Genomic DNA, 18,107 nt, shown 5'->3' with positions numbered 1-18,107 from the left:
TTGTAGAATTTCTTAATTATTATAATTTTGAATTGTTGTTATTTTAAAATTATAATATTTTAATTATATTTATGTAATATTAATTATAGCTCTCACTTCAATAGAATAGTATTAAAAATTACAGTATAATATAAGCATTATAATAAAAATATACATTTAAAAAAAAAGCATAATCCTAATTTAATTAAAAAATCTATATAATTATTATTATAATTATAAAATTAATCTTAAATTTAAATATTAATTATTAATTTAAGATTATATAATTTTAATTTTACATTTCTTTTCTAAATATAAAGAAATTAAGAAAAACCTAAAAAATCTATTATTTCTACAAATTTGCTCCTGTAACAGTGGATTGATTAAACCAATCATAATGTAAATAAATAATTTAAATTTATAAGTAAAAATCTTAATATTATAAAAATCAAATTTATTTTGAAACAAAATAATAATCACTTTTTTTTCATGGAAACATGTCAACATATATAGATGTTGTCATTTTAGCCATTATATAGCAGATTCCCCTGGGATCAAATCTGATTCAAACACACCTTTGAGGATTTGAATCTTGATGAATGACATCTACATCTATATCTATATATCTTACCATCCTCACTAATTGTACCCAAATCAATTGAACAATGCCTGTCTTACTTGGCTGCATAACTACTGAACTACAATCCCTTGACAAAATAATAGTCACTTTTAATTGATTAATTAAACTTCATGAACACAATAGTATCACCTAGTACAAGTACTAATAATAGTATATTAAATTTTCTCCCCATCAACATCTTTTAAAATTAGACCAACATTTAAGGTACTAAAATATTTTCTACCTAAAAATTGAGGTAGCCATTCGTATTGTAATTTGGCCCCGCCTGCGAGGATAATTCGATTCCTAGGTAATTAATAATTACATCATCAAACTCATTTGTTGCTTGAGGTGTACACTGTAAGGCAATGAAGAAGGACGTGCAGATCAACTCAACGAGAAAAACTTCATACAATGTGAAACCGGAAGCAACTCTTGTGCTGCATTTACAGACAATGATCAACAAGAGGTATGAAGAAATATGTTCAATTTATTTCGTAATGGTAGCACTCTTAGACATGAAGTACAAATTAAAATGCTGGGATCTTGTATTGCTGGTTGAGAAAACAAGGGATCGGGCAATAAAAAAAACGGGTATTTCTATATATAAATGACAAATAATAGTCGCGAAATCGGTTTGACTTAAATGCTATCTCAAGCTCGCAACTTTGAATCCTTTTAAGTCCTCAAATTCTTAAGAAACTCAGGTTACCAGCTTCACTACAGAGTGGGTGTTTTTTTCCCAATCACCTTTCTCTGCATCGGCCCCTTTTAAATGCCATGGAGTGAAAGAGATAGTTAATTCAATATTATTTATCATGTCCTCTGCGGATTTGAAACTGGGGCGTTGAAGACCACATTGATTTACCGCTCGAGGCAATTTTAGTACCTAAATGAACTATTCTTTTGGTCATCGTACTGCATTTGACAATTGATTCTACCATTTAAGTTCCCCTTGTTTATAAATCGTTACAGAGGAGCCTCAATCACCCATATTATGCAGAATCCTAAGGAACCTAAATTAATTTGAATAAGTGGAATCCCTGTTACCCTGTTTGAAAGCAATGCTCACATTAATGTAAAAGCTTATGTGCTTCCTGTTTGTTTTCTTTTATTTATTTTTCAATCATATATTTACATCAAAGTTTATATTAAATTTACTAAACATCTGAGGGGAACTGTTTCTCATTTGAAACACAAGTGTACCAATTTGTCCACTACACACAAAAATTGGCCATTACTCCAGACCAATTTACGGCTTTAGATTTTCTCAACCATGATGTGTTCTCCGTTTTTATGTTACCATCTTTTCAACATCGTTCTGAATAGTTATTATTGGCTGTTGTTTCCTTAAAACCACTTTTGATGACCCAAGTTTACAAAGGCAATGACGCTAGAAGGTTTGCTACTAATTCTATTGTATCGATATTGCAACAATGTAAATGATAACAAAAGTAACAATGAACGCAATGAATTTCAAATAAGTAGTCTTTTCATATAGGTAGTGTCTATAGACTCTATACAATTGTTTGATATAGGAAGGACTCAAAGATCGACAACTCTTCCTTGACATGTAACCTTTCTGTTAAATGAAAAAGCTTGTAGTTATTGGTTACACAACTAACAACCGAAATTCAAGAAGGTACTACTTAATGTGGCAACAAGTTGGCTCCAATAAAAAAATAATAATGCAATGGTCTACATTATCAAAGATGTGTAGGATGATTCTTTGGAACATATCCAAAGCATTACAAGTCCAGATGACATCTACCTGTGAGCATAGGCTCAAAGATGTGTAGGATGATTCTTTGGAACATATCCAAAGCATTACAAAGTCCAGATGACATCTACCTGTGAGCATAGGCTCCATCTTCTAATATGAAAGTAGTTTTCGAGTTGTCTTCCTTAGCTGTGCTTATCTAGTTCTATTCAGAGAGGCCATCCATAAATGAGTAGATCTCATGTCCAAACACTTCTTCAAGATTGGAATTTATGAATAGGATAGTGAATGGGTCTTCAAATTTCAAAAACCTACATAAATCCTTGTTGCTCCTGACTCTTTTTTCAGGAAAATGACTATGGGAGACACCCATCAACTTGTTTTGACTTTGAGCATTTTGTCATTTTCTTACTACACTTTGTTTGCGTACAAGGTGCACCCTTGGTACAAGGGAATCTTACACATAGTTTTAGTAGTATTCTTGTCAAGTCTTTGTATACCCATACAAAGATGTTCTTGTAGTTTGTAATGTCCCCTTTTGGATTGCCCTAAATCTGCCCTTGTAAATATCGAAGTCTACTAATTTTCTCCCTTATTAATTCTGATATTAGATATTTCTCCCTTGATCCATGGACTTTCTTGTCTTCTTTGATCTTATGGATGATTCTTCCAAATCCCCCTTCTCAATTGAATTAATCTCTTCTTTATATTGTCAATTGTGGGAAGTCACACCTCTTCATAAGAAATGAGTCATCACTTTTCATTGCTGCCCTTTGAGAATAATAATTATTCTCCAAATTGATCTCCCTTGGATGTCCTCAAATGAGACCTTCTCCTTTTTATATCCTCCTGTAATGTCCCCAAAAGAATAGGGCCTGTGGGCCCTAAGCAGTGTTGATTAACACCCTTAATTTCTGTTTTTCAATTCGTATTAGATAAGTGAGATTGTCTCATTCTCACATTTGGGCCGACTTTTGAATTAATTTAATTTTGTGCTTTTTGCCGACTTATGTTCGGCTATTCTTAACCCGGCACAGCTTTCTATATAGCTGGTTATTCTTTCTGATCGGGGATGCTTGGATAGTCATATGACAGCCTTTGTGCATGACTGGGCCTGGACGACAAACCCAGACCAGCAGCAGGTTGGGATGCAACCCCTAACCTTTGCATTTGCTTTTATCTGAGCACTTTCTAAATATCTCTGAGCTGTATAATAATCCCTTCTCTTCGAACTACTGAACAGGTGGAGCCAGTGCGAAAGATTCTAGCATCAAGGCAGAGCCAATTATCCACCGGGAAGACTTGAAAAGCTGGATTGTGGAGAGGGCGCAAGGAAAGATTGAGTTTGCCAGTGCTGTAATTCGATCCCAGGTAGCCTGCAGCTACGAATTTGGGGAAGAAACGAGCTATCTGCCTTTGCCTGTGTCTTCGACAGGGCAAAGTCAGAATATTCTTTGAAATTGGGTTAGGGGTAGATATTTTCTCTGCACACACACCCTCCAATAGCCGTCATTTTCTCTACTATGGTGCAATTTGATCTTGTAAGGACAGCCTGAACAACGCTGGATATTAAATCGTGTAACAGATAAGCTATATTTCTGGAGCTTGCTGTTAATAAATCTAGAAACAACGATTTTCAGTGTGATGACTTTTTCCTTTGTGAAAATTGTTGAATGCATTTTGGTGATTGAGTAATGAGATATTCAAGTTGTCTGGAAGTTAGATTTGTGATTTAGAAATTTGTTGAATCTGAGTGTGTTATTGGTGAAAATTCTGGAATAAAATCTGTGATATTTCACCTCCAATGTGAGGGGGAGTCACACCTCTTCACCATGTCTGCCCTTTGCAATGGTTACAACCTTCATAATTATCATCTTTTGAAAGAGACCCAACCTTTCATTATTATTACCTTTTGAAACAGTCACAGCCCTTCATTTTTTCTGCCTTTTTGAGAGAATCACTTCCCATTCCTTCTTCTCCATTTACCTTTCCTTAATTCCTATGGTCCCATCTTTTTCCCTTCCTCCTTGTCCTCTTTCAAATGAACTCTTCTCCCTTTCATATCTCATGCTTGAGGTTGTTGCAACTCTTCATAACATGCCTCTTGACTTTTCATTAAACTTAATTAACTTGTAGTTATAGTATATTATATTTTAATTTAATTATTATTTATTATTAAATCCTATTATAGAAAAGGGATATCACATAGTTCATGATTATCTTGATTGTTATTGCTTTTAGTATTGAATTTCAATTTTCATTGAGCATCATCAACTTTGAAGTCCCATCTAACTCAATATTCACCCTCATAGTAGCAGATTCTTCATATTTGATGACAACTATACTTTCTAAGTGATGGGTTGGCGTATCATCCTACTTTACCTCCTTGTCTTGTATTCTATAATTTTAGGGGGAAATGCCAAGGTTGATGGTATGGAGGGTTCCAACCGTACCCTCTTTTGATTCTTATCATCTCCTTTAACTCTTTCTTCATTAATCTCCATTATTTCAATGAAATTGTACTTAGGGAGGAATACTTAATAGTTTTTTATTTGCCAATAGAACAAGTTGCTTTGGGAATTCGTTTTATCTTTAGAACATGGATGCAACTCTAAGATCCCTTAGGATTCAACTCCACAAGCCCTTGATCACTTTTCTTTTGCCACCTTTGGAGTTTGTATCCAAGGACATTACTTCCTCACTCACTACCTAATGCAAATAAAAATGGTTTAGTTCCAATCAGTATCTTTGTGCTGCCATGTCTTAGAGCATTTTTATCCCTTGTTGGTCTATTCCTACCACTTGAAATGTTGAAGGCCAAAGTGGGCTTGCCCAAACTTTTCCAAGTGTCTTCTAGAAGCACATTCATGTCGAACTCACCATCAAAAATAGTATTTGTTAGCTTCTTGAGAATCTCTATATGTATCACTGCTATTCTTTGTGCTTGGTTCACCATCAAATGTGTCAGATCAATCATTGAATGAATGAAAGATTTTAATGACGTTCACAAGACTAAGTAGTCTATGGGACCAAGGAAAACAAACTTTATTTGTCTTCATATTCTTTTCCAAGTCTGATCTCGTACTATTAATTTTGACTAGGAGGCTGGCCGTCTGATTAATCCTATCTCCCTCAATTAATTGGTGCATATTGTCAACTTTCGAATTGTTTTCATACTGAGTACGAATATCCTCATAAGTTGTGCATTCCATGATAAAGTGCCATTTTGTTTCCACCGCCCCCTTATTGCAGAATATGCAAGCTCTTTCTTCCCAAGTTTCCTTGGGTATCTTCCACCTACTAGGCTCACATGTAAGATGATGCAATCTCGTCCTTAATTGTGCAACTAACGTAAGATGATGGAGAAGGCGAGCGGAGGGGGTGGAGGAGGTGTTAGGGTTTCTCGAGTTGGAGAAGATGCAGACAATGGAGATGCTGATGATGAGGGTGATGCCGCTTGGCTTGGTTGGTCCCGGCTTGCCTGTTGCGGTGGTTGCCTTGTTTTGGGTTTCTTCGGTGTGGGAAAAGATGTCTCTAATCCCCTGTTTCTCTTGTTCCTGGGGTTTGGGCTGCACCTCTTTTGGGTTCTTGTGGCTCTTTGCGTGCCTGCAGTGCTGTGGGGTGGGTGGTGCGTGGTATGCCGGTGCCTTGGGTGGAGCTTTTGCCCGTGGATCTTTCCCACTTTGTGTTTGGGTGCTTCGCTTTTTGGCGCATGGTTTTCTATGTGTGGCGTGTTGTAGATCTTTCTGCTCATAGGGCTCTTGGGTGTGACAACGTTTGGTGGTGGGTTGCCTCTTTCTTGGGTCAGTGCCTCGTCTTCTTCCCTCTTCGCCATTGCCTCTTGCAATTGGTGGGTTTTGTTTATTTCTTGGTCGATGGGCCTGCATCTTGGGGCTTTTGTCCTTCCTGAGGTTCACTTTGCCCGTGAGGTTGGGGAAGATGATGATGGTGTGGATGATGGAGAGATCCCCCACTTCTCACTTTCTCCTTTTGGGTCGTGGGTTCTGTCTGATGTTCTTCATGGTCTGGCCCCTGTGGCTTTCGTGTGGGAGTTGAGGGTGGAGGTGTCCGGTACTATGGAAGATATGGTTTTAGGTGCGACTTCTGCTAGAGGTTTTGCTGGGGTTTTTATTCCCTCTTGCGCTTCTGGGTTTGGGGCCTTGCGCTCGCCTTGGCTTGGATGGGTTGTTTGGGACCCAGGTGGCTACAAATATATTGACAGCTTGGCCGTTGGTTGGATTTTGAAGCTGCAGGGGACTTTTGTTTTGGAGGTCTGCCTGTCTTTGTTTTGTTTTCTCTATGGGTTCCTTCTTGCCGTGTTTGAATACGCCTCTCTTTCTATCCTTTGCAAGAGGTTCCTAGGTGTTTTGCAGGATGATTTTTTTCATCTATCCTCAGTTCGTCCTATTGAGGGGGACCATTCCTCTCTTACGGGGAAGTGTTGGCTGAGCTTGATGGGATGGTTCCTGTTGGGGGTTTTGATTGCCCTTTTTCTTGAGGTTGGTGTGCTTTTTTATCTTTCGTTGTTGCCGGATGTCTTTCCTATGTCTCCTATAGAGGTGGAGAGGTTGGTGGAGCCTGTCTACAGGGATTTTGATTGGATCAGGCCTCTTCTGTTTTGTAAGGTTGTGGGTGCCTTTTCAAAACCTAGCTGTCCAACAAAGCTTCACCGTGCCTTCTCTTGGTCGCTGGATTTTTGCTTGTGGCCAGCATATTAGGTCTCTCTGCGGATGATTTCTCTCTTTTCAGCCCCTATGGAGGTGGGTCACTATCCTATAAAGGTGGATGGGTGTTTTGCTGTTAAAGGAGTGATCAGATACTATGGGATTGCTGGTTGTTTCTTTGTGGTTTTGGGAGCCATTTTAAAACCCAAATCGAAGGTTAGGGGAGCCTTTCAAAACCCCCTTGCTTATATCTGGCTGGATGCTGACAGTTTTGAAGGGCCCAGCTTAGATCGTGATAGTTTTTGGTTAAGGGTCGGGCTAGCCTTTTGCTGCCGGATTTTTCTGTATATGTGTAGGGGAAATCGGAAAATCCCTGATGTTTGGATGAGGGAGTCTATCGACATCATCTAAAGACCTAGGTTGTGCTGCCAGCAGGTTTTGTAATGATTTTCTCTTAGTTTGGCTGGCTTATTCCTGCTTATGGTTGTGCTGGCTTTTAGCTGGCATTAGCCAGATTTGTTGAAGTGGTCTGCTGATCTTATTTGCCTATCTTTTTTGGCAGAAGTTTCATTGTAGGTTCTAGATCCTAGTAAAATCTGAGGGTTTCGGGTCCCTTCAAAACCCGTTGTATGGGGTTTCACGGCCCCCTCAAAACTTGTTTTTCCCTTAATCAAAAACAACCTCACTTTCCCTTTGATAGCTGCACCTAAATAAGTTTTTTCACTATGATCCTTTGTTGGGTTAAAGTCTTTGATGTAGTATGCTTTTTTTTGCCCAATTTGTTTCGTCCACATTGCAGTTCTAAATTTTTCAATTGCATAACTTTTTATTTCACTATTGGTGCTAGGACATTCTTGCAAATTGATGTTCCACTTGTTCATCTAGTTGTTGTTTTACTTCATCCAAGTTTTCTTCCTACAATCCAGCACCTCCTCTATAACCATTTTGGGCCAACGGTGGTTATCCATGTTTTCAACCTTCTTTAAATAACTTATCAAACGGGTTATTGCTGATGCTTCCAATGGAAAAGTCCATGCTTTATCTAAAGGAATTTCATGTGGGATCGTTGTATTAACTTTGAGATTGTTTGTTATTAGATGTTTTTGGATTCTTTCTAGTTGTCTTCAATTGCATTTTGACATACTGCTTCCCCATACTTCTCAACCATAAAGTACAACTAGTGTGACTAGCAAACAAAAAAGGGTTTTCTTGGTTTTCCAATCCCAAAGTTTAGCTTAGTAGCCTTTTTGTTCTACAAGTCTCCCAACTGAGTTTATAGTGAAAGTCAATCTCAAGATACTTGTATTCTTTCACCATATCTAGCGGGCTGCCTTCAAAAAGAAAGGTAATGTGCCTATCTTTTCTATTTGATGAGAAAATCATGATTTTGGTTTTGGTTATGTTCACTTGCATCCCAACCTCCTGACAAAAGTGTTTAGTCTCAAACTTTTTTTTTCAACAAAATTCAAAGGTATTTGAGAAGCTGATTTTTTATCTCATTTTCCATGTCTCTAGATAGCTGGAGGGATGGCTTCATTACCCAACATCATGTTGGAAGGCACTCAGAGGTTCAACAACAAGAATTACAATACCTAAAACCAAAGGATGCTCACCATTTTTGAGTATTGGTGCCTAGATAAGATTGTTTTGAGTAAATTTGCTTATCCGATAGTGGCAGACAAAGACTAGAACAAGTTTGATGAATGTAACCATGAAGCAGTTATGTTGCTCAAGTTATCAGTCATCGATGAGATGCTTTCAAAAGTGTCGTCTGACAAGATTGCTGCACAAATTTGGACTCACTTGAAGGATCTACGCAAGACGTTTGATAAAGGCAGAGCTAACTTCCTTAAAAATATGTTCTCGATAATGATGGATGGCAAAATATCTTTGCAGGATCATTTAATGAAGATCAAAGACATTCACGATCAATTGGAGGCAATTGGTCGCAAGATGGAAGAAGAGGATATGGTGGTTATCACACTAAAAAGCTTACCACAATCCTATGAGCACTTCATTGAAACTCTCAACATTACATCCACCAATGTTGACTTGAAGTTTGATGATATGTGCACCAAGCTCTTGCAGCAAGACAAGTGGAAAAAGCAATTTGGTAGGAACAACGAGACAACCAGTGTAGAAAAGGCTTTTACTACCAAGGACAAAGGCAAAGGCGAGTCCTCTTAGTAGAAATGACAAGGCAAATTTGAGGAGAATTCCAAGAAGAATATCACATGTCACTGTTGTGGTAAACTTGGTCATATGAAGAAAATCTATAGAAAGCAGTTGGCTGATTAAAAATGCAACGAAGGAGGGTCTCAACACTAGGCTCATGTCGTAGAGCATTTAGAGGAGAAGTAGTCAACCTTATATGCATTCATGGCCAAAAGGCCAACAAATCATGACAAGTCTTCTGCATGGTAGTTAGTAGAATGATCATTAAGGGAGGGTATTAAAGTAATATTGTAATATTTAGCTTAAAATGGTCATTTAAGTCATTTAGTTAGTTTATAGTAACTTTTTGTTCTATAAGTCGGTTTGTTAGTATTTAGAATCTTTCTATTTTGTCTTTAGTTCTCGATTGTTTTTGTTACGGAAAGATATTCTGTAAATGCTTATATAAGGAGCATTCCTCAGCTTTGTTAATAACAACAATCAATTATTATTTCATTCACAAAGTTTCAACATAAAAAACTACCCTGAACAATGAGAAAGAATGAGTTTTGTAATGAAAGGTAGTAGTGTGTTTGGTAGGTTTTAGTAAGCTATAGATTTTTCGCCTTTTAAGTTTTTTTAATAAAATCTGATATGTTCTTAAAAATTACTTTGGATTTTTCTTGAGTACTTGCTAGGCATGCTCAGGATGTGCCTTGTCCATTGAGGGTACCCCGACCTACCTAGGCCATACCTGTACTGCTTGGGATGCACTTGGGCTGGGAATTGTACTTGGAGCCATTAGGGACTGGTATTGCCCTAGGTATAAGGAAAATTGGTAATGTATCTTGTGATCATTTACCGTGATGGCCTAGCGTAGCCCAACCATGGTAAGTTCTAATTTTTCTATAATCATTTTGCTTCATTCTACAAACTTTGTACTATTTTTACCATTTTATTAATCTTCCTTGTGACTATTAGCTCAGTTTGTCGTATTTTAGCTGATCACTAAGTGGATTTGTTAAGGTTGTCAGACAGTGGTATTTACAACATTCTCTAGTTAATTCATATGGGCTAAATGTATTTGTAGTTGCACATACAATATAGGCCCTAACATCCTTGATGAATGTTTCATGCATTGGATAACTACAGCATTGATCATCTTTTAAAAGGAAGCTTGTTATGGTCCCCTTTTGCCCTTTTCCTTTGATATACATGACCTCTTTCTCTTTCCTGATTATCTTTTCCTGTTTTTGTTGTAACTGATGCAGATGAGGGATGTATATAGAAAATATTGAAATGAAAAGCAGGCTTGTGGAGAATATGGCTGAAAATGATATTTCTTTTAAAAGGTAAAATGACCTTTTTTAATCCATCAATGATCTTTTTAGTATGCATCATAACTTATTGCAGTGATTTTTTGCCACTTATATTTTTATAAGGAGATGGTTTCAAAATTTGAGCCATCGCAAATTCCCAATGATGATTTCTAATATTTCTAGGATTGATTGGCAGCTATATTACTTTACAAATTGGTTTCTATAGTTTTTAGCGTGAAACTCCCATTAGTTTTTTCATTTTATAGAATAACATTTGTTATATTTGGTAATGTTATGTGTTGCTCTCTACAGCTCTTCATAAAGAGCATTGGGTAGAAAACGCCAAGCAAGATAATTATGACATGAAGGATTAACTAGCGAATAGAACTTCAGAGGTAGAAAATGGATCCTAAAGTTATTGTTAAATTAATAAATATTTGTGTTAAATCTGGCATGGATGGAAATTTACCTTAGGACAGCCGCCTTCAAGGCAATAACCAATGATGATGAAGATCGTAATGCGAAAAGGAAGATTAATGTGTTGGTAACCAATAGTGTAAAAATATTTAATGGTGCGAATAATATTGGTACAATGCAGATTTTCTATTTAAGCAATTAAATGCAGACTTACAAACTTCTTATAACAAGGCAAATGTAGTGATGTTAGGACAAAAAACAAACAGAAGGCGACAGAATACCTGGGAATTCTTTTCTGTTTTGAAATTTGTTAGACATTTCCTCCTATTTGACGGGATATAGGAGTATTTTTTTCAAATGTCACCTATGTTGTTATTTTGGACATCCTTGAACGTTACCTCTTTAATCTGGTATTTAATATTATTTGTAACAGTCTTATTCTTGTTGATTGGGTTTAACATATAACACATCTGACAAAATTTTACTCCCAGCTAATATGACGGCATTACTTTTTACTATACCGTATCTATTTTGTTGACATATCTAAATCATGTTCCTGGTGGAATTTATACAAATTTGCTACTTCACAAGATGCATATTGTAGACTTTTAGCTACTAAAAATAGTACAAAATAAAAAATAGAAAGAAAGAATATACATTTTTTTCTGCATTCATAAAAAACTTTGATAGTAATAACAATATGGAAGATCCCATATGATTGGTTAGGACATGATAGGCCCAAATAGCCTAAGTTTTCATTATAGCCCACACCATGTGGGTTTTGAAAAATTAATTTTAATGACGCAGCCAATGGCAGCCCTCTGCTAGTGGGAGGAATTGGTGGTTTTAGAGAGCAAGTGGAAAGTCAACCTTGATCTTTACTATTGATTTTTGTAAAGATACAGGTAACTTGACAGAAGCAATATCTATGTCCAAGGGCCTTCAAATTGATTGGTTTTTGACTCAAGTACCCAACATTATGTTTTCTTTTAAGAAGTGTTTTTTGAAGTTAGATTCATGAGTGACACATCTAGACCACATCTTTTTTCTTCTTTCTTTATTATTTTGCCTTGTTTGAGTGACAATTCCATCTGCTGGGGCCACTTATGTTTGTTAATGTCTTAACTTACTTTTCTTTTCCTTTTAAGTCACTTAATGTTCTATTATCACTTAACTCTTATATTGTTTCTCCTATCCCTTACCTATTTCTTAATGTTCAAGACTAAGCTTCTAACTTTTTCCCATGGAATCAATCCCCAACCCTCAAAAGAGATAATCCCCAGCTTCCCTCTAAAGGGACTTGTAATGTTCCCTATTCGAAGCTGTCATGGTTCAAATAATTTATCAATCATTAATGAATAAATTGTCAATTTATCATACTAGATAATTAATTCTATCATCACTAATCGATAATTCTTAATGCAATGTACCAACCTCTGTTACTACTTCAGCTTTAAGGAAGAAGGAGGATATGTATGTTACCAAAGCGCTTAGAGACCAACTACAATAGGTTCCCTCAAAGTTTACAGATCCAAGCCCTTACCTCTCTTGGGTCTATACCCTCAAGGCTTACGGGTCGCTGATCCCCGCCCTATCTTGGGACTTAACCCATTGCTTGGATTTAGACTACCCCTCTTTGGAACATCTCATTCCCATCTTCTTAAATATTGACAGTAATAACATGATTTAGACTATAAGTATACTAATTTCTTATGTATTATGAATATATATGAAATTAAGTATGACTGTCATACATATTGCAGTCCATATTAATATTTTTATTAATTCGGCATAAGAACATTATCGGGCTTCATATATTAAGCATACTTATTAAACACATTCCCATGCATACCACCAAGAACAAATATGTTACTGCCTGTAACTTAATAACAGTTTTGATCTGATCTGATCCATGGTGATACCACTAGATGCTTTTGATTCCTTCCCTTTATATCTCTCAATGTGAGGGAGAGATCACGCCTCTTCATCATGTATGTCCTTTGGCAAGAGACACACCCTTTTACCATTAGCACCCTTTGAAAGAGTGCAACTCTTCATTCTTTCTGCCCTTTGAAAGGGACACAACCTTCCACAATCAGATCTGCACTTCTTATTTAAATTAGATCTGCACTTCTCATTTTCCCAAATTCTCCCCTCATCAAATGAGTTCTCTCGTCCCTTTTATACCTCATATTTGCAGGAGTCACAACTTATCATTTCACGCCTTTTGACCATTCATTAACTTTAATCAAATCTTAATTATATTCTTTTATATTTTTATTTTTATTTTTATTCTATTGCATTTTAATTTTATTATTATCATTTATTATTAAATTATATTTGAAAGTGGGGACATTACAGTCCGCCCTTCCCAAATTTGCTTGTCCTCACGCAATCTCGATTTTAATTTTCTCAAACCGAGTCATCTACCAATATTAATCAAGCACAGTGCATACACATGAATGAACACATGAATGACACGAAGCATACACATGGATATATGCAAACATAGAGCATACACGTGAATACACGTATCGTTAGATTTCTTCTTATTGGCTAGAATGATTCATTGATTCATCTTTACCCTACGGGATGGCAGGATCAAAGCTCTGGTACCATTTGTAGTGTTCCCTATTCGAAGCTGTCATGTTTCAAATAATTTATCAATTTATCATACTAGATAATTAATTCTATCATCCCTAATCCATAATTCTTAATGCAATGTACCAACCTCTGTTACTACTTCAGCTTTAAGGAAGAAGGAGGACATGTATGTTACCAAAGCATTTAGAGACCAACTACAATAGGTTCCCTCAAAGTTTATAGATCCAAGCCCTTACCTCTCTTGGGTCTATACCCTTAAGGCTTATGGGTCGCTGATCCCCACCCTATCTTGGGACTTAACCTATTGCTTGGATTTAGACTGCCCCTCTTTGGAACATCTCATTCCCATCTTCTTAAATAATTACAGTAATAACATGATTTAGACTATAAGTATACTAATTTCTTATGTATTATGAATATATATGAAATTAAGTATGACTATCATACATATTGCAGTCCATATTAATATTTTTATTAATTCTGCATAAGAACATTATCGGGCTTCATATATTAAGCATACTTATTAAACACATTCCCATGCATACCACCAAGAACAAAGATGTTACTGCCTGTAACTTAATAACAGTTTTGATCTGATCTGATCCATGGTGATACCACTAGATGCTTTTGATTCCTTCCCTTTATATCTCTCAATGTGAGGGAGAGGTCACACCTCTTCATCATGTATGTCCTTTGGCAAGAGACACACCCTTTTACAATTAGCACCCTTTGAAAGATTGCAACTCTTCATTCTTTCTGCCCTTTTAAAGGGACACAACCTTCCACAATCAGATCTGCACTTCTTATTTAAATTAGATCGCACTTCTCATTTTCCCAAATTCTCCCCTCATCAAATGAGTTATCTCCTCCCTTTTATACCTCATATTTGGAGGAATCACAACTTATCATTTCATGCCTTTTGACCATTCATTAACTTTAATCAAATCTTAATTATATTCTTTTATAGTTATATTTATATTTTTATTCTATTGCTTATAAATTTTATTATTATCATTTATTATTAAATTATATTTGAAAGTGGGGAAGGACTCAAAAAATTATTACTTTTCCACTCATCAATCTGATTATACCAAAACTGATCCCAATTTGCTTGTTGATATTTATGAAATCATTGATATGATAAAAAATCATAACAAGAATATTGTAAAGGTGTTCGCATCCATATTTAGGAACTGATCTTGATTAGGCTCTATATGTGATCTCAAAACAACATAAATGGATTGATGCTATGGACACTTGTGCTGATCAAATAAATGAGATAATTGTGCAACATGGTCAAACAGTGCAAGCCATTATCACTATGTAGCTTTTGGAGAATGCAAGGAGGATGGTGGATGTTTACTCCCTAAGGGAGCTTACTTGATTATGCAAAGTAAACAAAATACTAAAATAGAAACAAACCAGAAGTAATACCAATTAACAGTACTCAACACAACATATGGCATAAATATATATTCTTTATTATCAAAGTGTAATGTGTACAATCATATATCCTTCTCAATACAACAATGAGAGTATATATAGTGTCTGACAGTTGGTTAAGTCTGCCAACCATCGGCAACTACCACAACCTCTCGAGAACAATTAATTACGTTGCCAAGTATATTAACAAAACATAAACAATCTTTATTTATTATTAAGCCAATTTTGTCGACTACATCAACCTCCCCCAAAAGGAAGTCGTCTTCCAGATGATGACAACAAAATGGGGTTGTGTTGATGTGTGTTTTATGCACATAACATTCAGAATAAAATATCGAAGTAATTTACCCTCTTTTGAACAAAATCACTTCAGATGCTAAGGGTAAGATCAACTAAAATGATTCAGAGGTTTCTACAGTCAGGTCTTGACGAGTGGGTAACTCAATGGTCGATGTGAATTGCTGTTTTCATTTGGGGACTTACACAATTGTTCGACTTAACTTTTTTTAATCATGATATGGAATGGGTGTGCTGATAACTTAGGATATGGCAATGTAGTTCTGGACTCAATTCTAACAAGACTTACTAAAAAAATGGCAAAAGGGAATAGGGTCCAGGAAATCTATTCTAAGCCTAGGAATGTAAGAAATGATGAACAAATTTATTGGAATCAAACTAGGCAAGGTCTCACCATCAAATCGAACAAATTTTGACACGAGCTTAGTGCAATCATCTAGGGTATACTTCATAGATTTTCAAACTATTACCATCAAGCATTGAGACCATCCAAGTTGATGCATAACAATGGATATGTAATAATCAAAGTTAAGAAAAGTTTGCATAAATTTCCAGTTGACCACGCAAGGCACATTTACAATCAGCAAGAGGCTAGTGGTATGGATTCATAGATTCCACACAAATATACTCAACAATTCTTTCATTCAATCTAACAAACATGAAAGCAAATTTTAAATCTAAAATTCTAATCTAACTTGGAGGAATTGAGAACCTTGAATGCAAAACAACACTTGAAAGACAAAATCACCATCAAGTCGAACAATGATTTATATTCAAAAGTTGCAACATACACCAACAATTCTACAAAAACTCTCTTACAAATGAAAGGCAATGAGGTATATATAGAGTCTCATACAAAATGGATGGCCAAGATTAAAACTAAATCAAGGGCCAAGATCATGCCAACAAAACCCTAGAGTTGCCCTAATTAGGGTTTACATAAAAATGGAGCCACCAACATATGGCCCAATAGAAAGACACCTATTCATCAAATAAGGAATCTTCTAGAAGATTCCATCCTGCATCTCTTTTTCTCCTAGCATACTCCAAGAATCTAACCAATACAAAATCTAACTCCTCCATGGAAATGTTGGGTAAGGTATCCTGCTGTAAATCAATCACGTCCAAAGCATCCGAGCAAGCATCCAAAGTGTTCTCCCAATCTGGCATAAGTTTGTGTGTATTATGAACATGAATCAACAAAGAGACCAAATCATCTATTTGACTCTTCTTCAAAGAGTCCAAGAATTTCATTTTGTCTCTTAATTCTGCTAAGTGTAAACCACTGATTTCACTGACATCAACTCCTAATAACTCCTCAATTGAGGCAAGGATCTTCAATTGAATATCATGAATTGATCCTTCCATCTATGCACAACTTAGCTGTGCGCTCTCATAAGTTGATTTCTTAATGGCTAATGAACAATACCAGCCATGGAAATCGTATCTATCTCCATTGTGCACAACATTCTCCCTGACCAAGGTGGACTTATGAATCTTCTTCAAAGCTCTGAGGCGTGGAATAGTCTTCTCCTGAATAAGTTGGAATTCTTCCCAAACTCCCTCCAAATACTGTGTTTAGAATATGAGCCCTGTTCTTCTGTTAAATGCCTAGACAAACCAAGTACGGAAATCATCCACCTATCTCTTTGTATTTTCAATCGATTTTTCCACCTTCGAGAGTGTATCTCTCGCTACCTCCTAATGTGAATGTAGTCCACGATCAATTGCAATAGGGGAAATAAGGGTGGGATTCTCACGCCTTATCTCTGCAATGTACTCTCGAAGTCTGATATTCTCTTCTTCGTACTTCTCTCTTTTCTCTATCTCTCTATCCAATCTCGCACTGATTACCTTGAGGTTATCACCAACCTCCCAAAATTCTTGCTCTATTGTGGTGCGGCCAAGGGCAATTGAAGTAATCTGGAAATCCATGGGAGTAGCAATGTCCTCCTTCACACCTCCAATAGGAACACCTCTTGCGCAATCCTCATTCCCGTCTCATCTCTAGCTATGTGTGACAAAATCTTAATTCTCTTAGGTTCTCTCTCCTTATTGCTCCTAGCTAAGTAGTCATCAATGTCATCAATAGGCTGTGCTTCTATCATCTTCTTACTTTTCTCCATACTCTTCATCAACCAATCAGGAATAGCGGCCATTTCCATACCATCATCGAGACACATCTCTCGATCAAGCCCTCTCAATGCTGAGATAACATCATCATCATCATCATCATCATCATCAGGATTATCCCTGGTCAAATCATATACATTCTTTCCCAAACTAACCTCCAAAAGGATAGTAGGGGATCTCGACTGATCATCATCCTCATTAGGTGGAGTAGATGTTGCTGTGGCATGTAAATCTTGAATATTCTCTGGTAGCATCACTGTGTTGGAACATTGCTCAGTCCCCTTGTTTTGTTCTGGCACTTCAACTTCCTTGATTGATAAGACACTGAGGGGTGGTGAAGGAATGATAGTCTTTTGCTTCTTCTTCTTAACCTCCTCAATCTTCTTCCCTCTAGCCTTGACTTCTCCTGGTGTGTTCTTTCTTCGCTTGGGAGCTTGTCTCTCCTCATCCGCATGAATCCTGATATAACCAATAGTCCTCTGATCATCTTTGGAAGAGGATTCCTCCGGTTTCATCTTTTCATAAGTGAAGGTAACACCCATATCAACTAATTTGTTCATTTGAATATCCACCTATTTTCGGGAGAAACTCAAGATCTCTCTCATCAATACATTCAAATCTATTTCTTCTGGTTCTGACCAATTAGGCAATAGAATCGCTTTCTTCATTTTATTTTTATATTGTGGATGCGTATGATCCCTGTCATCTAACACTTGGTCAGGAATGAGGAAAAATCCACACTTCCTCATGAAATCCAC

General features: G+C 36.5%; 1 protein-coding gene across 8 annotated transcripts in view; it reads left to right on the top strand.

Moving 5' to 3' along the window:
- The first annotated feature begins 874 nt into the window (after positions 1-874).
- The window catches only part of LOC131034615 (uncharacterized), a 226,015-nt gene continuing 208,782 nt past the window's right edge, over positions 875-18,107 (top strand). For 4 of the 8 annotated variants that reach the window (XM_057966218.2, XM_057966171.2, XM_057966200.2 and 1 more), the window contains exons 1-2: positions 911-1,067; positions 10,408-10,488. In XM_057966218.2, the coding sequence (XP_057822201.1) occupies positions 10,415-10,488 (74 nt within the window). In that variant the 5' untranslated portion in view covers positions 911-1,067; positions 10,408-10,414. Of the gene's footprint in view, positions 1,068-10,407; positions 10,489-10,831; positions 10,851-18,107 lie in introns of those variants that run through there. The other 4 variants (XM_057966177.2, XM_057966209.2, XM_057966164.2 and 1 more) reach the window with 4 other exon arrangements.

The sequence above is a fragment of the Cryptomeria japonica genome, chromosome 5 (assembly GCF_030272615.1).
Source record: "Cryptomeria japonica chromosome 5, Sugi_1.0, whole genome shotgun sequence".
NCBI lineage: Eukaryota > Viridiplantae > Streptophyta > Pinopsida > Cupressales > Cupressaceae > Cryptomeria > Cryptomeria japonica.
This window is presented reverse-complemented; position numbering and strand designations above follow the sequence as displayed.